This window comes from Lepidothrix coronata, unplaced genomic scaffold, assembly GCF_001604755.1.
Source record: "Lepidothrix coronata isolate B3197 unplaced genomic scaffold, Lepidothrix_coronata-1.0 Scaffold39, whole genome shotgun sequence".
NCBI classification, from domain to species: domain Eukaryota; kingdom Metazoa; phylum Chordata; class Aves; order Passeriformes; family Pipridae; genus Lepidothrix; species Lepidothrix coronata.
In genome coordinates this window covers 4590030-4612431 of record NW_016690219.1, presented here as the reverse complement: position 1 = coordinate 4612431, position 22402 = coordinate 4590030, and the positions used below count along the sequence as shown (strand labels likewise).

Genomic DNA, 22402 nt, shown 5'->3' with positions numbered 1-22402 from the left:
CTTGGGATAGCTACCTTTTTTTGGGGGGGGGGGGAGAAAAACTTATTCCTCTAAGATATTGCTGAGTTCCTGAGGATGATAAATCAGAATGAGGAGCTCTTGCGCTTTTTTGGACAGCCCTTGGTCTCCGTTTTCCCCCTTGTGCTAAAAAAAAGGGGGAGGAGAAGGGGGAGAGTGTAATAGATAGGAGCATGCAAAGGGAATTACGGCAGGGACCGAGACTTGCGTGACAGTCTCTGTTTATGTGAATTGTCTTTAATGTCTCCAAGTGGCGATGCCAGCAATGTTTAGCTGGTTTCCTGGCACACGTGCACACAGATTCCTTTATGTTCATGAAGGATGGGTAAAGGTGAAGGCAGAGCATCGCTGAGCAAGGGGGTCCCACCTGCTTCCTCCCAGATCCATCTGGTTCGGGCTCATATTCCTATGGGGTATTGCTCAGCTTTGCATTACGAGCTTCAAAATCCAAATCAGAATTCACAAGTTTTTCAAAAAGAAGAGAGAAATTAAAAACTCCACCACTGCAGCAAGGGGAGACTTGGTTCGTTCACCTGGAGCAGAGAGGCAGAGAGGAGGGCAGGACAGATCCTGCAACCCTGGGATGAGTTGACCAGTGGGAGGGAAGCAGTGCAAAAGCAATCCCACTTGAGCTCCTTCCTGCTCTGTTGTCCTTTTTCTCAAAGCACCATTTTGGTTTCATTCACTACATTTTCCAGTTTTTCTGCTTTAACACACCTTTCTCTGTGCAGAGTTCCTGGCCAGCTCAGCCCCTGCCACACCCCCCCATCAGTCCCTTAGCTGCTGGAGGAGGATAATGGAGCCCTGCTCCAAGGAGGCATTTTCACCTCTCTACATAGAGAAATTTTGGGAGCAAGAGGCTCCTTTGCAGCTGTTGCAGATTGCTGAAAACCCCTGACCTCCGGGTCTGTCTTTCAGCTGGATGTGTGCTCTTCACAGCTCCCAGATGAATTTTGAAAATCATTGATAGCACTTTATATCCTCAAAAGCTTTAGAGTCATTCCCATGGGCATGAAGGGACATAGGTTACACCCCCAATGGGATCATTTCTTCTCACCCTTCCTGACCCTTCCTCCCTTTGCCCTTTTGGAAGCTTTTGGTCCCATGTTGGGCAGGCTGCCTGCGAGATGAGCTGAAATGACACTTCCTTTCTCCCAGAAAGTCAGTGGGGAGATGACCATGGACACCAGAGATGCTCCATGGGCTTGACCTCTACACTGACTTTCCAACCTGCCTCTGCCTCTGCTTACTCTGGTTTGGAGCCACGGCTCTGGGAAAATGGGAGTGTAACTGGTTCCCTTGGGAGCTGGATCTGACCCTTTTGGAGCCATATCATCTGCAGACCTTCAGGAGAGCAGAGGTCGGGGAGGAGGAACTCAGTGGGATTTCGGCAAATGGATCCATGTAAGATCTATTTTATAAGAACTGACCCTTTCCACAGCATACGTTTCCCTGTCTGTTTATTTCCATTTCTTGCAATAGTCTCAGGTACAGAGCTGAGCTGCTTTGGGTAAAAAAATACGTCTTTTTTAAGAACAAAAAGAGACAGGGGCTTATTTTCTGCCTGCGCCTGAATGACTCCTGTTGGGACTAACAGGGCTCTGTGTACAGTCAGGAGAATAAACTCTCCAGTCTAATGCAAACTGGTGCCCTCAGCTACTTAAAAAAAACAAACTTTTTTTTCTCCATTGAGTGAATTAACTGCAGTTACTGCACCTATGTAGCTCCTTGTTTTATGAACTATAAGAACTTTTCCTATGCACAGCCTATGGCCTAATTATGTAATTATGTCTCTTGGGTGGATTATATTTTTTTCTCATAATTGTGTCTTTACCCAAGAGACTGGAAGGGTTCCAGGCTTTCCCCTTCCCTGGGTAAAAATTATTTGGCTCTTGAGTTTTGGGGTTTTTTCCATGAACTTTGGATTGGGTGCATTCAGTAGGACTGGATGGGGAGAAGCCAGCCCTGAATGACAATTTGTCACAAGACCAGGGGCACAACAGGGAGCCTCATGACTTGCTTCAGAGTTTCTTTTCCTTGCAAAGAGCTGATATGAATCTTCTAGTTTATGACTCTCTTATTTCTACCTCCAGTGCGTAGATTGACACTGCTTTGGAGTGACATGTTGCTGCAGTGAAGTACTGTCTAAAATTTGTAACAGAACAATGAATATTTTTGCTTCATGCTGAATGCTCAGCATTATTCAGTCCCTGCACAACAGCTGTTAGGAAACCTTAGGCTCAGGTCTCAACTCCTTTATTGTGGCATAAATGTGGGTCCCTTGGCTTCAGCTTTACCAGCCTGTAGCTGAATTCAGTCAAGCCCATATTTGCACCTTCCAGTTACATTTGATCCATAGGACCAAATAGGGTGAAATGCAGGTAGACATCCAAAGAGAATTTAAGGTGAATTTGTGATGAAATTCAGAGGACATTTAGCTTATCTTTTTTATGCTGTGAAATTGTCTTCTACAATATGTACACAGAAGTATGTCCCTAGTGTGCCAGCGTTAATAGAGACACAGTCAGAGTGCTTGTCTCAAAGACATATAATGTTAATAGGAAAAAAATGTACCTATTCTTTAACTTTTTTAAGCATGTCAACTTTGGAGAACAGTGGGAATAATCACAACTTGGGTTCTTGGTCTCCATTATGCTTCTCTTGAGGTCAAGGAAAGCCTGGGGCGTGCCGGCTACAAATTCATAGGTCATGAAGTAGGTGATTATTTTTCCTTCTGCCAGCCTTTACTCAGAAAGTCCCTTTTCCATTGGGTTCCACCTAATCCAGAGCCATAGAAAGCTTTGGTTACTGGTCCTGGAGTTCCAAGAACAGTTTGCCCTTTCCTAGTCACTCCATGGAGTGCAGATGTTGAGCATAACCATGACATAGGGTAAACAGAAGCCATGGTGGAATTTTGTGTTGGGTCATCACCCTCCATTCCGCCTGGGATGTCCCAGAAAATGTGTCTCCAGCAGGATCTTACTTTCATGACCTTTTTGCCTTCCCTTGGCTTCTTTATGGAGACACCTGACTCCCACAATACTTCTTCTTGTTAGTGCAAAAGCAAGAAAAGTTAGAACTGGGCGATGACTGAAAATAACTAACCCACTGGAGAGTGATAAAAGCATCTGCTGAAAATCTGGTAACCAGATCTCCTTGGTACCAGAAAAAAAAAAAAAAACACACAAAAAAGCTGGTGGGTGGTGTACATGGTACAAAGAAAGGGAGTCCCTGAGTGTCAGCATCTGGCAAGGCCACGTGTAGCATAATCTGATTAGTTTTCAGTTCCACACCCACAAGCTGAAAGATAAAAACGCACACCCCTCCTCCCCGAGGAGGTAAAAATCTTCAAGCATCAACACCACATTTACATTCTGCAAGTCAGCCTCTTCCATGGCCCAATTTACATCTTGCCTTCTCCAGCAGAGTGGTGGAAGTTCAGGGATGAGAGAAGAGCTCACGTCCCTCTCCAGTTACCACATCCAGCAGACTCAAGATTGCCTTGCTTTGATCTGGGAGACATTCCATTGCTTAGTTTAAACTGAAATGATTAAGAAGGAGAAGAAGCCTTCTCACATCTTCTGCCGTGTCTGGGATGTGATAATTGAACATCAGCTTCCATGGGCCATGTGAACATACTCTGAGGCCATCCAGGGCTGGCGAGCAGAAACAGCAGCTCAGGCACTGGCTGACTGGCTGCAGTTTGCACTGACCTAATGACACTCTCTCAGTACTGTTTTCTGGTTTGGTTCATGTAAAATGGCCAAAATTGGCACTGGAAGGGATTAATGGCAATGCTTCTGCCTCCAGAAACTAGTACTTAATTAGGTATTTAGTTTGAAATAGCTGAGTAGTGGCAAAAGATCAGAATATGTCTTGTCATTTTGGAGTGAATAATGGATTTCTGATATCCAGTGTGTTTTGTACTGTGCCAGCAGACAAATCATAACAGCTTGTTTAGCTTTTGCCTATGAATTCTCAATTTTTTCATCTCTTTCCTATCTCCTCTCCTGTGATCTAACCAGTTCCAAAAGCTACTGAGTCCCATCCTTACTCAGAGACTCATGGAACAACCTCCATCTTTTTGACCACATTTTGTATCAAATGCTGCCTGTGCCCATAAACGTTTTTCCCCTCTCCAAGCCCAATCCATTCCACAAATTAATCTTTGTAACAGAGCAACAGGCACTAAATGCAGTGTTGCAGGCATTGGGATAGCTGCAGCATTATTTTATTCTACTCTTCACACAGATTTTATATTGCTTTTTAATGTACCCACTGCTGCAGCAGATCATGGATTCTCCCTCAGCTCTCCACACTTGCTACCCTAATCTTTTTTCCTGAAATAAAATTACGCCTCAATACTGAGGCTGAGGAATACAGCTTTTCTTAGCACACTCCCCTGGGATCAGGAATTTCTCTGTCAACGGACACATATATCAATGAGAGATGAAAAGCAGCTTGTGGAATGAGTTTTAAACATGTATCACATATTTCATTGCTGCTGCTTATGTGCTGCTCAGAAGGTCTTTTTAGACTGTTTTCAGCCAATACCTCCTGGCTTCTCTGTACTTAATAGGATTTTTTTTTCTGCAAAGGAATCAAGGCAGGATATTTAAGTTGCCCACACGCCTTTGTGAGCACCTCCTGAATTCAGAAGGTTTTGCTGAGTTTCCTGCTGACTTTCAGTGTGAGCACGTCTCAGCTTTTATCAAAGCAGAGTAACCCATGACGTGCGAAGCTGCAATGTCATCTTGTCTCCCTGGGACATTTCACTGGGGGAGTGTGGCTCCTTCTGTGGATCTCTTTGTCACAACATGACTCCGTGTTACAACCCTAAATTTTAAATGTCCAGAAGGGGAAGGCAAGTCTGCCTTTGGCCCCTTGCTGCTTTCTGGGGACTTGCAGTTCCATTGATGCCTGGGGTCTTCCAGATGTGCACAGAGCTCTCTTTTCCTACTCTTTTTTTTTTTTTTTTTTGGGGGGGGGCAGGGGCAGCAACACCCAAACCCACACATCTCTAGATCATTTCAATTTGACCAGATGTGAGGATCTTTCTTCTTAATTCTTTTTTCCCTTCTCCTTTTTTTTCCTCTCTTCTTCCCCCCCCCTTTTTTTTTACCCTGCCTACCCTAAAGTGCACTGCTATCCTCTTGAATTTTGTCTTTCTGTGACAGTCCTAGTTCATTTTAAAAATAATATACATAATTAAATATAAAATCTTCTCTAGCAGAGCTATGCATGACCAAATGGAGTGAGATGAAAACAGGGATGGGAGGTTTTGGGCATAGGTTGGTGCAGGAGTGGTGGTGAACTATGTAGTAAGTGTTCATTGAGTTATCTGAAGATAGTTAAAATAGCTTGTGCATCAGTTTCTTAGTGATTTTTAGTGACTTTCAGTGACTTTCCTTAAGGAAAAGGGCACTATATGAACATAACGTGGGATTTTTCTACAGATATTCAAATTACAATTTACTTTGGGGGTGGATTGATTTCCAGCTGAAGTCAGCCCTGAAGCGTGAGACCAGAGATGGGCTGATCATGTCTGCCTTATTTTGAGCCCTCTCAGATTTCACAGAACCACAGAATGATTTGGGTTGGAAGAGACCTTAAAGATCATCACGTTCCAACCCCTTGTCATGAGCAGGGACACCTTCCACTAGACCAGGTTGCTCAATTTGCCAAATCATGATTAGGAACGAGCAGAAGAGAAAAGAGGAAGGGAAGAGGATGCCTTGAAAAGAAAAAAAAAAACAGTGGAAAATATGACAGGCAAGGGGAAAAGCAAACACATAAAAATTGTGGAGGAAAAGAAGATGGAGTAATCCCAAGAGAATTTTGACTGCATGTGTATGTGAAAGTCATTTCTTCAGATATAGCAGACCCAACTTGTACAAGTTGTAATTTGGATAGATTGGGAATATAAAGCTAAAGAATACAGGTTAGATGTTATGTTGTTAATTAAGCTGCTGTTAAGGAGTTTTTACAAGCCCACCAAAAATCGTTCCCCATTTAAAGTGATTGATCCCTCCTGAAGCAAGAAGTAGACACCCATGTCAGCTCTAACATGGAGCAGCACCTTCTCCTTGAGGAGAAGGCTCCTGCCTATCACTGTGCTTTTAGACTGAGTCATCCTGGGAGAGAGAAATCATACTTCAAAGTACCAAATAATGGGTCAATTAATTATTATTTTCTAAATTGCTAGAGAAGTTTCTCCAAAGATAAATTCCATCAAGTTTCTCCTCATCTTGCAACCTGGCTCCTCTATCTAAAAATGCAATTTCCCTGAATTCAGTTTGGATTTCTCTAATTTGGATATTGCTTTGCCAACGTGCCATGAAGGCACCATAGTCCCAGTTAGATGATGTGAACCCATGTAGTTAGTACTGTGATGAGAGTTACCATTAAAAATCTTTTTTTTTTTTTTTTAGCAGTGGTAGTCTGATAGCTCAATCTCAAGATTAAGTGGCCTCATTTCTGCTTCTAAAAAAAATTAACCAGTGCAGGAATTGGTTCTCTGGCCCAAAGACTGATGGGACAATCTGCCCATGTCAGCAAAGCTGGACTCTTGTAGCCTCCAGGCAGATGGCTGTGTTCACACTGCTGAGGGACAACACAGATTACCTCAAACCACTAGGGATCATCTGGAAGGGTTCAAGCCCAAACCCTTCCAGAGGCCCTTCTTATTGTTAAAAGCATTAAAAGATCCCACCCAGTTATTGCTTGTGCCTGTGCCCTGGCACTGCTCACAGGGATGGAGACAGAAGTGGTTCTGGGTCACAGTCAGGGGGTCTGGGCCCCCCTTTCAGCTCTGCAGAGGCTTTTTGTGTGACCTTGGTTGGTGACTTAGGGTAAGCTTCATTCCATTTAATGTTGACTAATGGCGAGGGTGTCTAATTAAACCAGTCATGTGTGCTCCCTCTCTGATCAGAGAAGGAAGAGAAAGCAAATTCAGAAGGTGAATCATGCTGTTTTAAGATGGGTGTCAGAGACAAATGAGATGAATTGCCCTCTGGAAGTAGCTATTTCTTTCCATTAACCGAAGAGGAAGTCTACATTAGAAGAGTTTAGACTAGATGCCTGATTTATGAGTGGCTGAAGTTAAGCAAAATTAGTCCTGTCCTTAATCTTTATGCATGTCTGTTTCTCTGTGTGTTAAGTAATAGAAATAACACCTTCTGCACCTCACATTGGAAGGCGCCATTGGTCAAGGAGCATCCTAAAACTCCTTTGGAAAGAAATTAAACCTAGGAGCAAAACTACAACCACTACAGAAATAAAGTCTTTACTCTTGAACCAACTCAGTGACAACATGAGCACTACCACTGGTGGCATCCTGGTGCTTTTGGCATTTCCCTAATTTACATTTTGACAGCAAAACATCCCTAAATGAGTGTTCCAAAAAATTGCCAGGGGCAATTAGCCTGTTTTGGGGGAGAGCAGTAGCAGCACTGAAGGCTGACCATGACAGGGTGTGAAGGACCCATCTCAGCCAGCAGCTTTGAAGATTTTCCTTGGATACTGCTCTTCTGGATTGACAGGGACTATTGACTTTTTGGAAAATATCCCAGAGGAATGAAAGCTAATGACTGACTGTGATAGAGTTAAAGAAAAAAAACATAAAGGGAGAAGAAAAGCTTGCAAAAATCCACAACATATGAATCAGGCATGGAATAATTGTCCCACTTGATAACTTGTATGTACTCATGAGGCTTGCTATTGGAAGGGGAAGTTTGCCTCTTAACTATCTTGTGTAGATAAAGCAGAAAAAAAAAACCACCAACAAAAAAGACCTTGTGTGAGTGTCCTGATAAGTGCTTATTTTGATCCAAATTGCAATCTGTTACACATGTGTATGGGCACTGTTGTGTTCGATAAGGCTTTCACCAGCACAACCATGTCCAAAACACAAACCCCCAATGATGTTTCTGTGTTATCAGGGGTAGCTGAGATACCTGTAAATCCATTAAATCTAATAACAGGTCCTTAGAGGCCATTTCGGGGTTTTTTTTGGGGGGTGTGTTAAATTACTACATCTTGTTATTAACGCTTTTATTTTATGATTTGCTATTTCCAGGGCACAGACAGAAGCTTGATGACTCTAAACCTAGTTTGTTCTCTGAACGCCTCAGTGATTTAGGGCGCATTCCTCATCCCAGTATGAGAGTAGGGGTCCCGACCCAGAGCCCACGGCCCTCTCTGAACTCTGCACCAAGTCCTTTTAATCCACAAGGACAGAGTCAGATTACAGGTAAGAGACAGAACCATAGGTTTGACTTGCACAGGCAATGGTAGTAATTGCTTATGGGTATTTGTGTCTCAGCTACAGTCAAATAGGCTGTTACAGAGTGAGAGATGTTTTCCAAGCAAAGCTAGGTGGGAAGTGGATTTTTCTGTAGTGCTTGAAGCTGAAAATGTTATTCTTTTTCTTTTAATATCTTTTTGCCATAAATCTAACATAGTCAATCCAGGTAAATTGGGTAGGAATCTGGTGAAATTCTAACTGCCATGTTGCTCTGCCTTCTCCGTGTTGCAATAGTACTTATTAGCGTATAATAGAATGAACATTTTTATCCAGCCTTGTTATTTTGCACCCATGTGGAGGGGAGCAGCCAGCACTTAACAGTCTTTCTATCGGAATAATAACACAATCTTCTCACATGGCAGTTTCCTTCCAGCACCAGTGCTGACCACGGTTACAATAAATGAACTGGGTTATGGAGAAGTCTCCAAAGGTTGCTTGTGGGGGTTGTATGCAACATTTATGATTGCATGCTGAGAGACAGATTTCGTTGTGCTGAGAGAAATCATAAAGCACCCACCATGTGTCACAGATTAGAAGACTGAAAACAGTTGTTTAACTGCAGCTAAGCCAGAAGTTTGCAGCAAAACTGCGAAGCCTACAAAATAAACCAATTTTGTCATTTTTTTCTAAATTCAGAGCTAGTTACATTTTTTAAAATAGTTTCAAAACAAACCAATTTTGTAATTTTTTTTCTAAATTCAGAGATAGTTACATTTTTTTAGAATAGTTTCAAAACAATCTCTACCTAATTTTGGGCATTTCCAGACTCAAAATTTGTGTTGACATATTTGTGTCTATCCAGGATATGAAGAGGTGTTACCCCTGACCAATTGCTCGAACTGTTGGCGAGCTTCACCTGGATACAAGTCTGTCAGCAAAACTCTTGGCTCAAATTTCCTAGACCCATTTAATACTCAATTCTGCTGCTATAGTTGCACCTACACCAGGAGTCCTTTGCCAGCATTATACACTAGCATTCCTTTCCTGGTAAAGCGCTCCTAGTATAGACATAGACTTTGAGTCAACCTAGGAAGATTTCTAGTTTCATGTTTCAAGTGGTTTTGACATGATACCAGCTGAAACTTAGTGGTTTTAACAAAGTGTTGTGGCTTTCTTCTTCTTTCTTTTTCTCCTTTTTTTTTTTAAGTTCAACTGGTTTATTAATTTGCAGTAAGAAAGAGAAGTAAGTGAGTCAATTTGAACCCAAAGCACTCAAGGAATTGCAACAAAAAAATTGCTCCCAGGAGCTATGGCAAAGTTCTCCCATATCTAGAAGTCTAACTTTAACTAGTGTAAAATGTTTATAATATAATAAATATGTTAGTTGTACCCATTACATGGTATCTGATGCCCTCCAGCTTCTCAGAGCAGGTTTTTTTTGCCAGGCTTAGTATTTTGTTCATAGGACATGTGAAGTCGGGGCTCTTGTGCATATCATTTTCTGAGTAAGAACTGCCAGAATAAAGGCCAATAGTTTTTCTAACCAACTATCTTCTGTCTGGCAGTGTTTGTTGGACATAGCTCCCAAGAAAGCAGGGGGGGAAATCCAGGCTATAAGCAGCTTTTTTCCTTCTTCCTTGAGCCTCCATAGTTTACCTATTGTGCAACACTATATCTAGGAACTAAAGAGGGTGAAATTCTTCCTGACCCCATCTGGTGATCAGCTTATGCCCCGAAGCACAAGAACTGAGATCCCCTTGTAATTTTCTTCCTAACTAAGTGTAACCTCATATGCTGCTCTCCTTCACATAAATGCCTCCCGTAGAAAACGTTCTGCTGGCTTTGATTAATAGACTACTTCTCTGCCTCGTTATGAAGCAGCAGCAGCATTTACAGATCCGGGAGGTGAAAACTTCAGATGAGCTTTAAATAAGCTTGACTGGAAACAAAGCTGTGTGGCATTCGCTGCCTTCTCTGCAAATTTAAGTCAGCACTTCAAAGCACCAGCTGAGACTTCATTGAGAGAGGGAAAATGCAATGCTGGTAGGGCAGAGGGAAGTGAGCTGAGCCAAGGGAGGCAGGCTGGCTTTCCCATCCATTGTGGATTATGTGCTTTTATTGTTGGATAAACTCAGGGTCATGGGATACATTAGCGTCCCAAATTGCTCTCATTTCCCCCAAAATGATAGGACTCAGTTTGTAGTGAATAAGTGGTCTGATACAGTATTTGCTATGATGTTCCCTACCTTTATGTTATTCTTCTCCTCAGTTTAGTAAAGTCAAACACCCAGCCCCCAAAGGCTCCTCGTTAGCTCTCTGGTAGCCCTCCCATTTAGTAAGGCCATTGTGTGAGCATGTTACAGGGGTGCGAGCTCTGCGAATTGCACTGACTTCCCACAAAGCTTTTTGGTGCTCCTCAGGACCTTGATTGCAATCTGTAAAGCTCTACGTGCTTTGATGTTCCACCAAAGCGCTGGGGCGTGTTTTGCGGACGGTCCCTCCGAGTTCTTCTGGGATGAAGGGGTGATCTTTGCTGCACAAACCATGCCAATGAGAGACAAAGGTGATGGCGTGGACGAGGCACCACTTTGGTCGGGTGTTGTGTGGGAAATTGTTGAACATCTGCCTGTTCGGTGTGGTGGTAGGGAGCGAGGTGTTTGGGTGTCCAACACCAGTTTCCTTGATGTGGTGGGATATGCAGTTGGAATACCACTGGCTTCTTAACATGGACACTGCCTTGGGGTATCTATTAAAAGGAGACTCGACCCTTCTCTGAAAAACAGGGATTTTTTATTACCTTTATTGGAATTAACCAAGCATTCCTTTAGAAATAGCTTTATTTCATAATCTTTTTACCTAATAATTTAGGGAAAATAATTAATTCGTAATAACTTGAACAGTAAATACTGGTTTCCTATGACAAAATCCATATTATTGCTAGTAAGCACATAAACTGTTTTTGTTTCGTTCCACTTGAAGTCTTGCATAGCTGTTGCATGATTAAACAGGAATAATATTTAAAGCCTGGCTGGCCCACACCTGAGCCTGAGAGAACTCAGCACTTTGGGGATCACTCTTATGTTTCTTTTCTCTGTGTAGATTGTGTTTATTTTCCTGGAGTATCAGAGTACAGGTTGTACAAATCACAGCACAGTCCTTAACCTACCACTGGACCGGACTGTGGCAGGACAAGGCACAGAGTTGCCCTTATTCAACATGGCATTTTAACTAGGATTCAGCAAAAGCTACATCGAAGATTGATTAAAAAACAAATGGTCCAATAAGCAGATGCCTTTGCTGAGGCAGTGCAGATCCAATTTGAGCCCTGCTTGCTGCCCGTAAATCAGGAATCCTGTCTGTTCACATTTGGATACTGGTATATTTGCTTTTTTATTTTTTTCCCTCTCCCTAACGGCACTCACACAACTTGCTCATGTATCGAGTTACATTCTCATTCAGACACTGAGCTGTGGCATCAATATTCCAGTACAAAATGAGGAAAACTTATTTCTCTAAAACGCTGGTGAGGATTAGCTTCTGCAGGCCAGGAAAAGCCACGGGCGCAAGGCAGGAATGTGTTCGATGCGAGGACCCCATCGGCTGGGCTGAGGGACAGCAAAGTGGGAGTTAAGTGAGGTTTCATGCTCCATCACCACTGTGGTACCAGCTGATCTATAGGCAACCTGTGACTTTCACCACTGAAATAACAGCCCTCGAAGGCACGTCCTGTGAACTGGGTTTTTTTCCCTTTTCCTCTTCCCCCTCCCCATTCACTTCAGGGATGTTATGCTTTCATTTCTTACAATTTTTAGGGTGGTAGGAATCAGATTTAAAGGTTTTGGAGCTGACTAACCTGGAAGGTAGTGAGGGGACACATGTCCACTGGCTGGTTTCAGGGATACTGTTAGCTATGAGTCTACTCAGAGGGCCATGAGCAGAAAGCACCTTTGACTCTCAGAGGATGAGGATGGTACCAGCTGGGCCATCCTTAATTCCCCATTCAGGGCTTGCAGGCACTGCCCTTTTGCAGAGTAAGGGAGGAGGTAAAAAGCTGTGCTCACCCCAGCACTGTCCTTGGCTCTGGATATGGAGCTGTGCAGCATCTGCCTCAGACAGCAGGGTCTCTCATAAGGTACAGAATAGGTTTGAAACAGAATTGGTGTAGCTGTTATTAGACCAGCACTGTGCAAGTGCCCTGCCAGGGATTGGCTGTATTTTATCTGGGACCAGCAGCTCTCAGAAGCACCCACCACCCCCTTTCACAATTTAGTGGCCCTAGTAGCATGATTCATTCAGTTTATCTTTTTTTTTTTTTCCTTTTAGAAATGTGACTCTTGAAGAGGTGGAAGGAGAAATGGGTTTAGAGGTTCTTCAGACCAAAATCTGGTCCCAATTACTCTTCTGTACATTGGGGTGTAACTCCATTGGATTTGACTTCATTGATTGAACTGGGCAATTCACATGAAGCCCTGGGCTTTTAAGGATGCCTAAGAGACAGTCAGAGAAGAGGAGGAGATTGCATTTTGTTGTTGTTTTGCCGGGGGGGTTGGTGTTACAACAATAGTTGAGTTACTCATGCAGAAAGTCATCTTGCTTTTGTTACGATCAGAAGCGAGGATATTTGCTTTAAGTGTTTACCAAAGATAGCTCCAGACAGCTTGTTTTTTACTATTGGCAGTAGCACTGTTACAACCAGCAGCAGCCAGTGCTAGAGCTGATGGCTGGGTTTAGATGAGAGTGAGACATGTGTGACGTCTGGGTTTTATAGATGGTACGCTGAGGAGCTGCCAGCCTGTGATCATGCTCTGGTCATGTAACTCAGCTTGGAAAACGGGGAATTGACTTTTTCCTATAGTGAATTGTTGTGCTTCATAACCCAGCGCCAAAGTGGTGGTAAAACCTGTTCTTCAGAGATATCTGCAGGTTTTTTCTTCTCTCCGTTGGCACTTCGCGGAAGGTATCCCTACTCATGGCGGGTGGGCTGGAACTTTAGATGATCTTTAAGGTCCCTTCCAACCCAAAATGTGTGATTCTGAAAGAATTGAAAGAAGAGAAGTCATGGTGCTGGAGAGTCAATGCTGTTGGTGGGAGAATGGGTCACTAGAGGTTTTTTTCCATTCTTTCATTTTTAATTTTAGTTTTATATAGTGCATCCAATCTTGGACTGATTTTTAAAGACACTTATTGTCCATTAAACATCAGTTTCCACAGTCCATTTGACACAGTCAGTCACAGACCACAAAGGGTCAAGAAACCTGGATATCTCTCATGACTATAAGTGAGACAGTAAAACCTAGACACAAAATAATATGCAATACTCAATATTTCCCAATTTGTTGAGGTTCACCTGAAAGTGCAAACAGGATGGAGCTGTCTGTGCATTAGTTTAGGCCTCGCCCTGCTGATTTGTTTCAGCTGAACTGTGCCCAGGCTTTCTTAGCATACCCATGATATGCCCTGCTGTGAAGGAATACGCTGAGAGCCGCACTTCCCTTCACACCCACGCAGGCATAACAGAAATGTTTACAAAAGGAGGACTGCTCTCAGTAATCACTCCAAAGTTTTCAAGTGTAAATGCCAGCTCAGAGTGGCTGCTGCATGGGAAGGCGGGGGGGCCTTCTCCCAAGCTGTAATTTTATTTTTATATTAATGGTTTCCCTTGCTTTGGAGGTATTCCTTTAGGGAGGAATCCACATTCACTCTGCCTCAGAGCTTTAAGGTTTCTCATCTGCTCTGGGCTTTTTGTGATTGGGAAGATGTGCTGTGCCTGCAGAGCACGTGGTGCTTTGGATGACAGTGCAAAGTCCGTGGTCCACAGGGACCCTGTGGACATGTGTGGGCCCACCAGCTACAGCGAATGGGGAAGTTGGTCTGTGGTGTAGGAGGCCAAGGAAAATCTCTCACAAATCCACTCATAGCTTCTTCCCCAATGGTATGTGCTAAACAGTCATCCCACCCCTTCTGTGCCCAAGCGAGGAGGAGGTGACCCTCCTAAGAGGAGAGTGTTGTTGTGTTTCCCTCAGAAGCATCTGTGTGGATCTGCCCTGGAAGTGCTGTTGTGGCGGCTGGCACATCCCTGTGGTGTTCCCATCACCTTCTTTGCCCAAGGGAGTTTGGTGATGTGTGGGACCAGAAGAAATGGGCTGGCTGGGCCTCAGTGGCCAAAGTCACTGCTCCAGCATCATTGCCAGGACCATCTTCTGGTGGAACTAGAAGATGCCACGTGGGACCCAGCTGCATGTCCATCTTCAGGGACTAGATGGGGCAGCTTTGGGCTCTGTCTTATGGCATTTTTTGCTGGGAATTGGGCAATGCTGCTGAGCAGTGACGTTTGCCCTGTGGGCTAATGGGTCACCTTTGACTTGGCAAAGGCAATGGTGTTTCACCGCTCTCTTCTCTCATATCCGTGTGCAAGCCTTGACCACCATCAGTCAGCAGAGATTGGCTTTAGGGCACTTACTCTAAGATCTGGTGAAACTTGTATCTTCACTTTTGGGTTTCCTGGCGGGCCAAAGATAACACTTGAGCCAGTCAGCCCCGGGACAAAATTCTCCAGCCTGCCTCAACCATGACCTCAGCTGTGCCTTGATGTGGAGGAATCGTAGTAACCCTCTAGCCTGGGGTACTGTGACCTTCTCCTCAGTCACTGAGCTCTGGTACATCATCTGATGTTCAATTTGGTTGAGTATTTTCCTCTTCATTATTTCCTGTTCCCTGAGAAGACTGTTCTATTTAAGGTAGATATTGTAAGAATGTATGATATGTTTTGGGCTCAACTGACTCCATCCAGCCTCATATCCTGCCTCTGACAGCACAGTATGAGATACTGTTTTGAAATACCACATAAGCCTTTGAAAGACAACTTTTTGCCATTCATCATTCTTTTGTCCATGCAGGCATTCACAGTTGCTGGATTAAGGACATTGAGTGTAAAACCAAGTCTTGCATGGGTGTTCAAAGTAATGAGGGTGCCAGAAATGCTCAAGAGCTTCTTGTGCCACAAGGATTACACCACCAAGAGTGGCATGAATCTCCAGAATGCAGTTCCTCTCCTAAGGTTTCCACTGTCTTAGACCAAAATGATGTAAAAACATCTTCTGCTGTTAATTTTTTAACCCAGCCTTTACCTGCTACATTATTTCCTTCCAGCATTGGAGCTGACCTAACCCCAAAACTTTAAGAGACTTTGTTTTGGATTCGGAAGCAGAGATTGAAAAACTCTTAGAGTTTGAAGGATTTTGGATTTGAGATTGTGCTCCTAATACATCATTAATTTTAATATTGTTTTCCCAGCAAGCCTAAGCTTTCTGTTCCCAGTTGAAGATCATTTACCATTGACTGCATGGTGGATTATTGTAGTGGAATGAGGCAGAGAAATATGTCGATATCAGATGTAACAACGAGCAGTCAGTCAGATTTGAACCTGTGCCAATCTATACAACCCTGGCCTTGAAAATGTTAAAACAAAGAAGTTCATTACATTTAATGACCAAGTGTCCTTTGCATTTCTGAGGAGTTTATATTAACCATTTATATTACTCAGCTCTAATATAAATGGCAAACTCCAGGAAAACCCTCTTAAAATTAAATTGGAATGTTGTTTTTTTTATATATATCTATATAGTTATTTTGCTTCGAGGAAGTATCTGCTTTCCAGACATCTCTTTAAACAAATCATGTCTGAACAGAAATAATAAACAAGGAATAGCTGAAACTACAAGGTTTTGCTGTGTGGAAGAACAGGGAAAGGAGTTAAAAAAAAAAAAAAAGAAAAAAAGTTGAATTTCCTGAAGAAGTGCCTTTGCTTACGCCATGTGGCTGTCACATTGCTGTCTGCAAAGCAGGGCTTTAGCACAGTGCTCTGATAGAGCTTGTTCTTCAAGTGGAATGAGCCTGATCTGCTTCCCTGAAAAAACTGGGCAGGATTTGAAGAGGTGTGCTACAATTTCTATGAGTTGGTTCAGAGATAGTTTTCCGTTTATTGTGCAGTGCCCAAAACAAACTTTGGCGTTCAAAGTGCTTTGTTTTTATTGATGTAATGAAATAAAAATCATAATTTATGAGGCATTCAGTGGTATCTTTATCATCAGATATTAACTGAGAGCAAAAGGTTTATAAATCCAAACACCAGTGAGTAAAACTAGGTCTCCATCTCTCTCACTTAGTTATTCCATAAGTGCTTCAGAAAACATTAAACTCTATTTATCCTTAAAATCATTTCCCCCACAGTGGACTGTCACAAGTACATCAAAAGGGATCATTAGCTTCCAATAGTTCTCCCAAACCATTTGGTTTCATATTTTGTAATTGAGGGAACTGTAAGTAATTGGGCCAGTATCCAAATGTGACATTTTTGGATGGATTGCTGATAAGATTAATCACATTTTGCTCCTTGCTTAGTTTTTTCAGCATTGAAAACACTACTGTGTGGTGTTTGAACTGTATAACAGCTTGACATGCATGTCAAGTGCTGTCTGTAGAGTTTCCCCACCCCTGAAGGAAACAGCCTTAGGTTGTACCAGGGGAGATTTAGACTGGATGCTATGAAAATTTCGTCACTGAGAGGGTGTTCAGGCATTGGAACAGGCTGCCGGGGAAGTGGTGAAGTCACCATCCCTGGGAGTGTTCAAAAAACTTATAGATGTGGTGCTTAGAGACAAGTCATGGACTGGCAGTGCTGGATTAATGGTTGGACCTGATGATCTTAGAGGTCTTTTCCAAACTGAATGATTCTATGATTGTATGATGTCCACTTCCTAAGCTCAGACCTGGGGCTCATCCTTGCTCTCTGCTTCTGTCTGAAGCCTTGAGGACTGGCCACTCTCGATATACCATTGTTGGAAGAAAGACACAGCACAGCTGCTGGATCTTTTAAAACTCTTCTCTCTGCTCTGTTCATTTCCCCAAGAAGTTGTTCTGGGGAGGGAAAGGCACAGACCAAGGCTTGAAAGGGTTGAGCTGTAGAGGAGCAAGTTGTGTTTCATTACATTCTCATTCCTCGTAGCACTGATGTATGTATGTTCAGTAACCCCACTTCTTTCAGTTAGGCTGTTGATACCCTAAAATTTTTCTTCCTTTTAAAAAATTTTTCTTTCTTTTCTTTTTCTCTTTTTTTTTTTTTTTTTGTTTGTTTTTTTTTTTTTTTTCCCCAGACCCCAGGCAGGCGCAGTCATCCCCNTTTGTTTGTTTGTTTGTTTTCCCCAGACCCCAGGCAGGCGCAGTCATCCCCGCCATGGTCCTATGACCAGTCTTACCCATCCTACTTGAGCCAGATGACTTCACCGTCCATTCACTCCACAACTCCCCTGTCCTCCACTCGAGGCACAGGACTTCCAGCCATTACCGATGTGCCCAGACGCCTCTCAGGTAAAGACTGTGTTTTGCCTAAAACAATTACACAGAGAGGAACAGGACTGGCAGTGGCTGCCTCCGTGGCCTCAGACAAACCTTAGCAAGGAGAGCAAAGCTCAGCAGTGATATTAGAGTTTCTGCATGGCAGACAGGGGTCAAAGTCCCTTTTTTTTTGAGGTGGAAATGCTGCTGTGTTGTTCTGAGCATGTGTCACTTGAATGAATCAAAGTCCATTTCAGATCAGGCTATTTTTAAGTTGTAAACCTGATTCTATGAACAATTTTTTATTTTTTTTTAATTTCCCCTACAAGAGGATGATTATTTGCATGTAATTAGGCACTGGCACAGGTTGCCCAGAGAAGCTGTGGATGCCCCATCCCTGGAAGTGTTCAAAACAAGGTTGGATGGGGCTTTGAGCAACGTGGTCTAATGGAAGGTGTCCCTGCCCATGGCAGGGGGGTTGGAACTAGATGATCTTTAAGGTCCCTTCCAACCCAAACCATTCTGTGATTCTATGTTTTAAATTAATTGTGATATTCTCTGTTTCTTTGTGCTTTACTTTTGTAGGGTGTGTGATGTCAGGCATCCTGAGAGATAGGGGCCCTTATTTCCTCAATAGTTAAGGCTGAGGCTCATTCTCCTGCATTTCAATCCAGTAGCTCAAGAAAGCTTGTTTCCTTAGTTAATGTGTATTTAAGATGCCTATCAGAAACAAGCTGAGTTACTTTAAGGTAAAGATTGGACAAATTGTCATTTGGAATGATGCAGGAGAGAGGAAATATGTTTAGGGACATAGAAAAGACAGCAGTGAGGAACTGGGACCTTTTTTCTTTAATCAAACAAATGCACATTTACATACTGCGCAATTCATCTCTAATGGTCTCAGTGATAAAACCATCTGTGTAAAGTAATCTGATTGCCCCAAAGTAAGAGAGAGCCTGTCATGGCATACAGTCACCTTGTACATCTTGCCAAAAATGGGGAACCTTAGGGGAGGGAGGCTCAGTATTAAAAATCCAACCTTGCAAGTGTGGAAATATTAGCAGCGTATGCCAAAAAAGCATGTGTAATGTAAAGAAAGCCTTTATGATTCATTAGTGAAAACCAAAGTATCAGTCTTATTACATCTATTTTTTGCATGTTTGCAAGATATTATTATAATCTTGGATGCTGCTGCCATACACCTGTTTGACTCCGAGCCAGGTGAATTTCTTGCTGTCGTGTTTTCCCCTTCCACTGAGCTCATAGCACTGGAAATGTTGATCACTCCGCTGAGCTGCATCCCTGACAAGCTGAACTGCAGCCAGCAGGCGTGTAGGATTTGATTAGCATAGACTCCTTGATTTCTTTCATCTTGGAGGAGGGAAGCTTTGTTTCTCAAACAAACAGCTGCAAAACCCTCTGCAGCCATAGTGCACTCTGCCTTGCAGAGATGCCAAAGATCTCCATGTGGTCTGAGGATGGTGGAGCAGGTTCCTGTGGGCTCTCTGTGCAACGCGCTGACTTGGGTCAAAAAACCTGATCAGCTTGATGCTGAGGAAATGCTTTGTTTAGCCTGAAACAGGTTCCCTTTGAGTCAGAGCCTCCTGATGGTCTGTGTTGTCGAATGGGTTATTTTTGCAATTGTGCCCGCAGCAATACCTGCAGGAGAGGCTCGGCTGGGACCTGGCAGCTGTACGCCGCATGCTTGCCCTGCAGCCCTTGCTTGTCTGTGTGTATTCAGACGAGAGTGCCTGGCATGTGGGCACAGGCAGAATGACTAAAAGACCTGGCTGTGTAAGTTGTGTGGCCGCGGACTGAACTTTCCTGCCGTACTCTGCAGTCAGTTCCCTTCGCGCTTCTTGTCCTTCATCTTTCTGGGGCTCGACTGGTGCCTCTGCAATGCCCTTACCTTTTCCCAGTGCGGGGATCCTGCACCCAGTTAGATTCCAGGCTGAAAAAGGGTACTTTGATCTTCCACAAGTGCCAGATGTTGTCTACAGTGTTTTCTGATGGAAATAGAATTTCAGAATGGAAATTCTCTCTTCAGAACTAGAGAGCGCCATTCTGGCCTGGAGGACCAGCTTGGATGCTTGGGATGCAAGGAGGCAAACCAGCTGCAAACCCTGCGGTTCCTCTCAAGAGTTTCTACCTGGCAGTGCCACAGGGATGGAGGACAGAATCTGCCCCCTCCTATGTCTAAATAGAGAGAGAAATGCAAGTTTTAAGCTGCCCTGTACAGCAACCAGTTCATCCCTCACACTCAAAGAAACGTGCGAATCTCCAGTCAGTTACTTGACACATCTTTCAGAAGAGAAGAGAGCTTTGAAGGGGGTAGAAAATGACTGCTAAGAAACACTAAAATCCTTAGAAAACTTCAGGCATGAGGGAGAAATTAGAGTTTTACAAGGCCTTGAATAAAAACAAACCTTGCTTTCCGATACAGTGGCAGAAATCTGATTATCGAGGCTGTTAAAAGTATACAAGGTCATTTTAATGAGTGCCATGTTTACTGCCTGTTGCCTAACATCATGCAGGAAGAAAAATGGGTAAAACTTCCCCCTTAGGCCTTGGCTGTCACACCTACAGGCACAGAACTTCCTATCTGCCACAATTTAACATCACCCACCCACAAGCTTCTACAAGCTTCCATGGCTCTGCCTGGACAACTGCTGAACTTGTGTTCACCCACACGTTGAAAATATTCTATCTAGTAAAGCAATAATGTCCTCCAGAAGAGTAGCTCCTGGTTTTATTGTCAGTGGCAACCCTCAAGAGCTACTTTTTATGGTTCTCCCTTGACCAGAAACACACCCAATCCCATGGCCAAAGCAGTGGTGTTCCTCCCCATCCTGGGATTAGATACATGAGCTAGCAGTGTGCCCAGGTGGGCAAGGCCAGTGGCCTCCTGGCCTGTGTCAGCAATAATGTGGCAGCAGGACCAGGGCAGTGACCGCCCCCCTGTGCTGGGCACTGCTGAGGCCTCATCTTGAATCCTGGGTTCAGTTTTGGTCCCCTCAATTCAAGAAAGACAATGAGATGCTGGAGCAAGTCCAGAGAAGGGCAACAGAGCTGGGGAAGGGTCTGGAGCACAAATCTGATGAGTAACAGCTAAGGAAGCTGTGAGGAGGCTCAGCCTGGAGAAAAGGAGGCTCTGCGGTAACCTATTGCTCTCTTCAACTCCCTAAAAGGAAGTTGTAGCCAGGTAGGAGTCAGTCTATTCTCTCAGGCAACAAGGATAGGACAAGAGGACATAATCTAAGGTTGCGCCAGGGGAGGTTTAGATTGGGTATTAGGAAAAATTTCTCCACTGAAACATTTGTCAGGCATTGGAACAGGCTGCCCAGGGCACTGGTGGAGTCACCATCCCCAGAAGTGTCGAAAAGGCATGTAGATGAGGTATTTAGGGACGTGGTTTAGTGGTGAACATGGTGGTGCTGGGTTAACGGCTGGACTCAATGGTCTTTTCCAACCATGATTCCTTGATTCTTGGTGATGAGACCACCTGTGTTTGAATCCCAGACTAGACTGAGCATCAGCAGAGATTTGGGGCTATAAAATAGGAGGTGACAGGGAACTGCCATAGCAGTACATGCAGTTCCATGTCCCAAGGGAGAGGGGAAAAGGGCAGCAGGCTGTAACCCTGAGGAGTTATTTGGGTAGGCTGCAGTAATGTGGCTGAACTGGTCCTGTCAGTGTCTAGACTGATTTCTTTTCACAACTGACATGCTTGCATGCATGCTGCAGTCACATGTAAATGTGTGCCCGTGGCTTTCAAAGTGAAAGTGTTCATCTTTTATTTTCCAAATGGGGATCAGTGCCCTGTTTGCACTGTCCTACAATTCATTATTGATGTGTTCCATGTATTGGGGCAGTATTCAACAGCACTAGTTGAAAAGCAAAGCAAAAAAAGATTATGTGACATCTTTCATGCAACTTTTGAATGAGTGATCTCTCAGTCCATAAGTCTCACGTTCATATCAAAAACAAATTAAAAAACCAAGCTCAAGAGGCCATGAAATTGCCTTACCTTATTGCACCAGCTCAGTCATAAAAAGAGTAGGATTCCCCATATTTTATTAAAATGTCTGTCTGCTCAGACTTCCCCAGAAGACAGTGAAAGTTGGTGGCCCAGCAGATTAATATTCTTAATTAAATAATATTGTAGTGGAAACCATGGGAATATATGTGAAAATGGTCATTTTAGAGAGAGTTTGCCTGAGGGATGTAGTCTTATTGCATGATTCATAGTGAATGCACTCAGTCTTTGTGTCCTATGCATAACCAAAGTGCATGTGGGATGGGGAGCATGGGTGTCTATTATGTAATTAATGTATATGATTCATATAAATATACACATCCCAGCCATTTTACATAGCGCTTTGGGGCTGATCCAGCAAGTCCTCTGAACATTGAAGGTTCAGAGCAGGGAGTACAGGTCGTGTTGTTCCTGCAGTCACAAGTGGGTTGCTCCCAGGCAGGTGAAGGGGGGAGGGGTATAGATGTCCTCAGGGAAGACATCCTCTTCTAAACACCCACCCTCAGCTCCCTTTTGAGTCAGTGAGGACAAACTGGCATTTGAAGGACTTGACCAGTCTGCAGGTGAGCTGTGCTCATCCCTGGCTGTGCCTGGGAAGAGCCTGTTTGTCTCCATGAGCTCTGAAGCAAGCCTCGGTGAGTAGCTCAGGTACAGGCATGTCTGATCTGATAGTGTGCCTTTGGTGAGGTGATTTAAGAGACAATTTAACTGTCCCGTAAACATATGCATATCACAGCCTTGTTACACTCTAGTCCTGCTTTAACCCTACC

The 22402-nt window shown here is 43.6% G+C and overlaps 1 protein-coding gene across 6 annotated transcripts in view; it reads left to right on the top strand.

Moving 5' to 3' along the window:
* The window catches only part of RUNX2 (runt related transcription factor 2), a 223693-nt gene that overhangs the window by 108567 nt on the left and 92724 nt on the right, over nucleotides 1-22402 (top strand). For 3 of the 6 annotated variants that reach the window (XM_017813114.1, XM_017813115.1, XM_017813118.1), the window contains exons 5-6: nucleotides 8096-8269; nucleotides 17468-17629. In XM_017813114.1, the coding sequence (XP_017668603.1) occupies nucleotides 8096-8269; nucleotides 17468-17629 (336 nt within the window). The remainder of the gene's footprint in view (nucleotides 1-8095; nucleotides 8270-17467; nucleotides 17630-22402) is intronic. The other 3 variants (XM_017813120.1, XM_017813119.1, XM_017813117.1) reach the window with 2 other exon arrangements.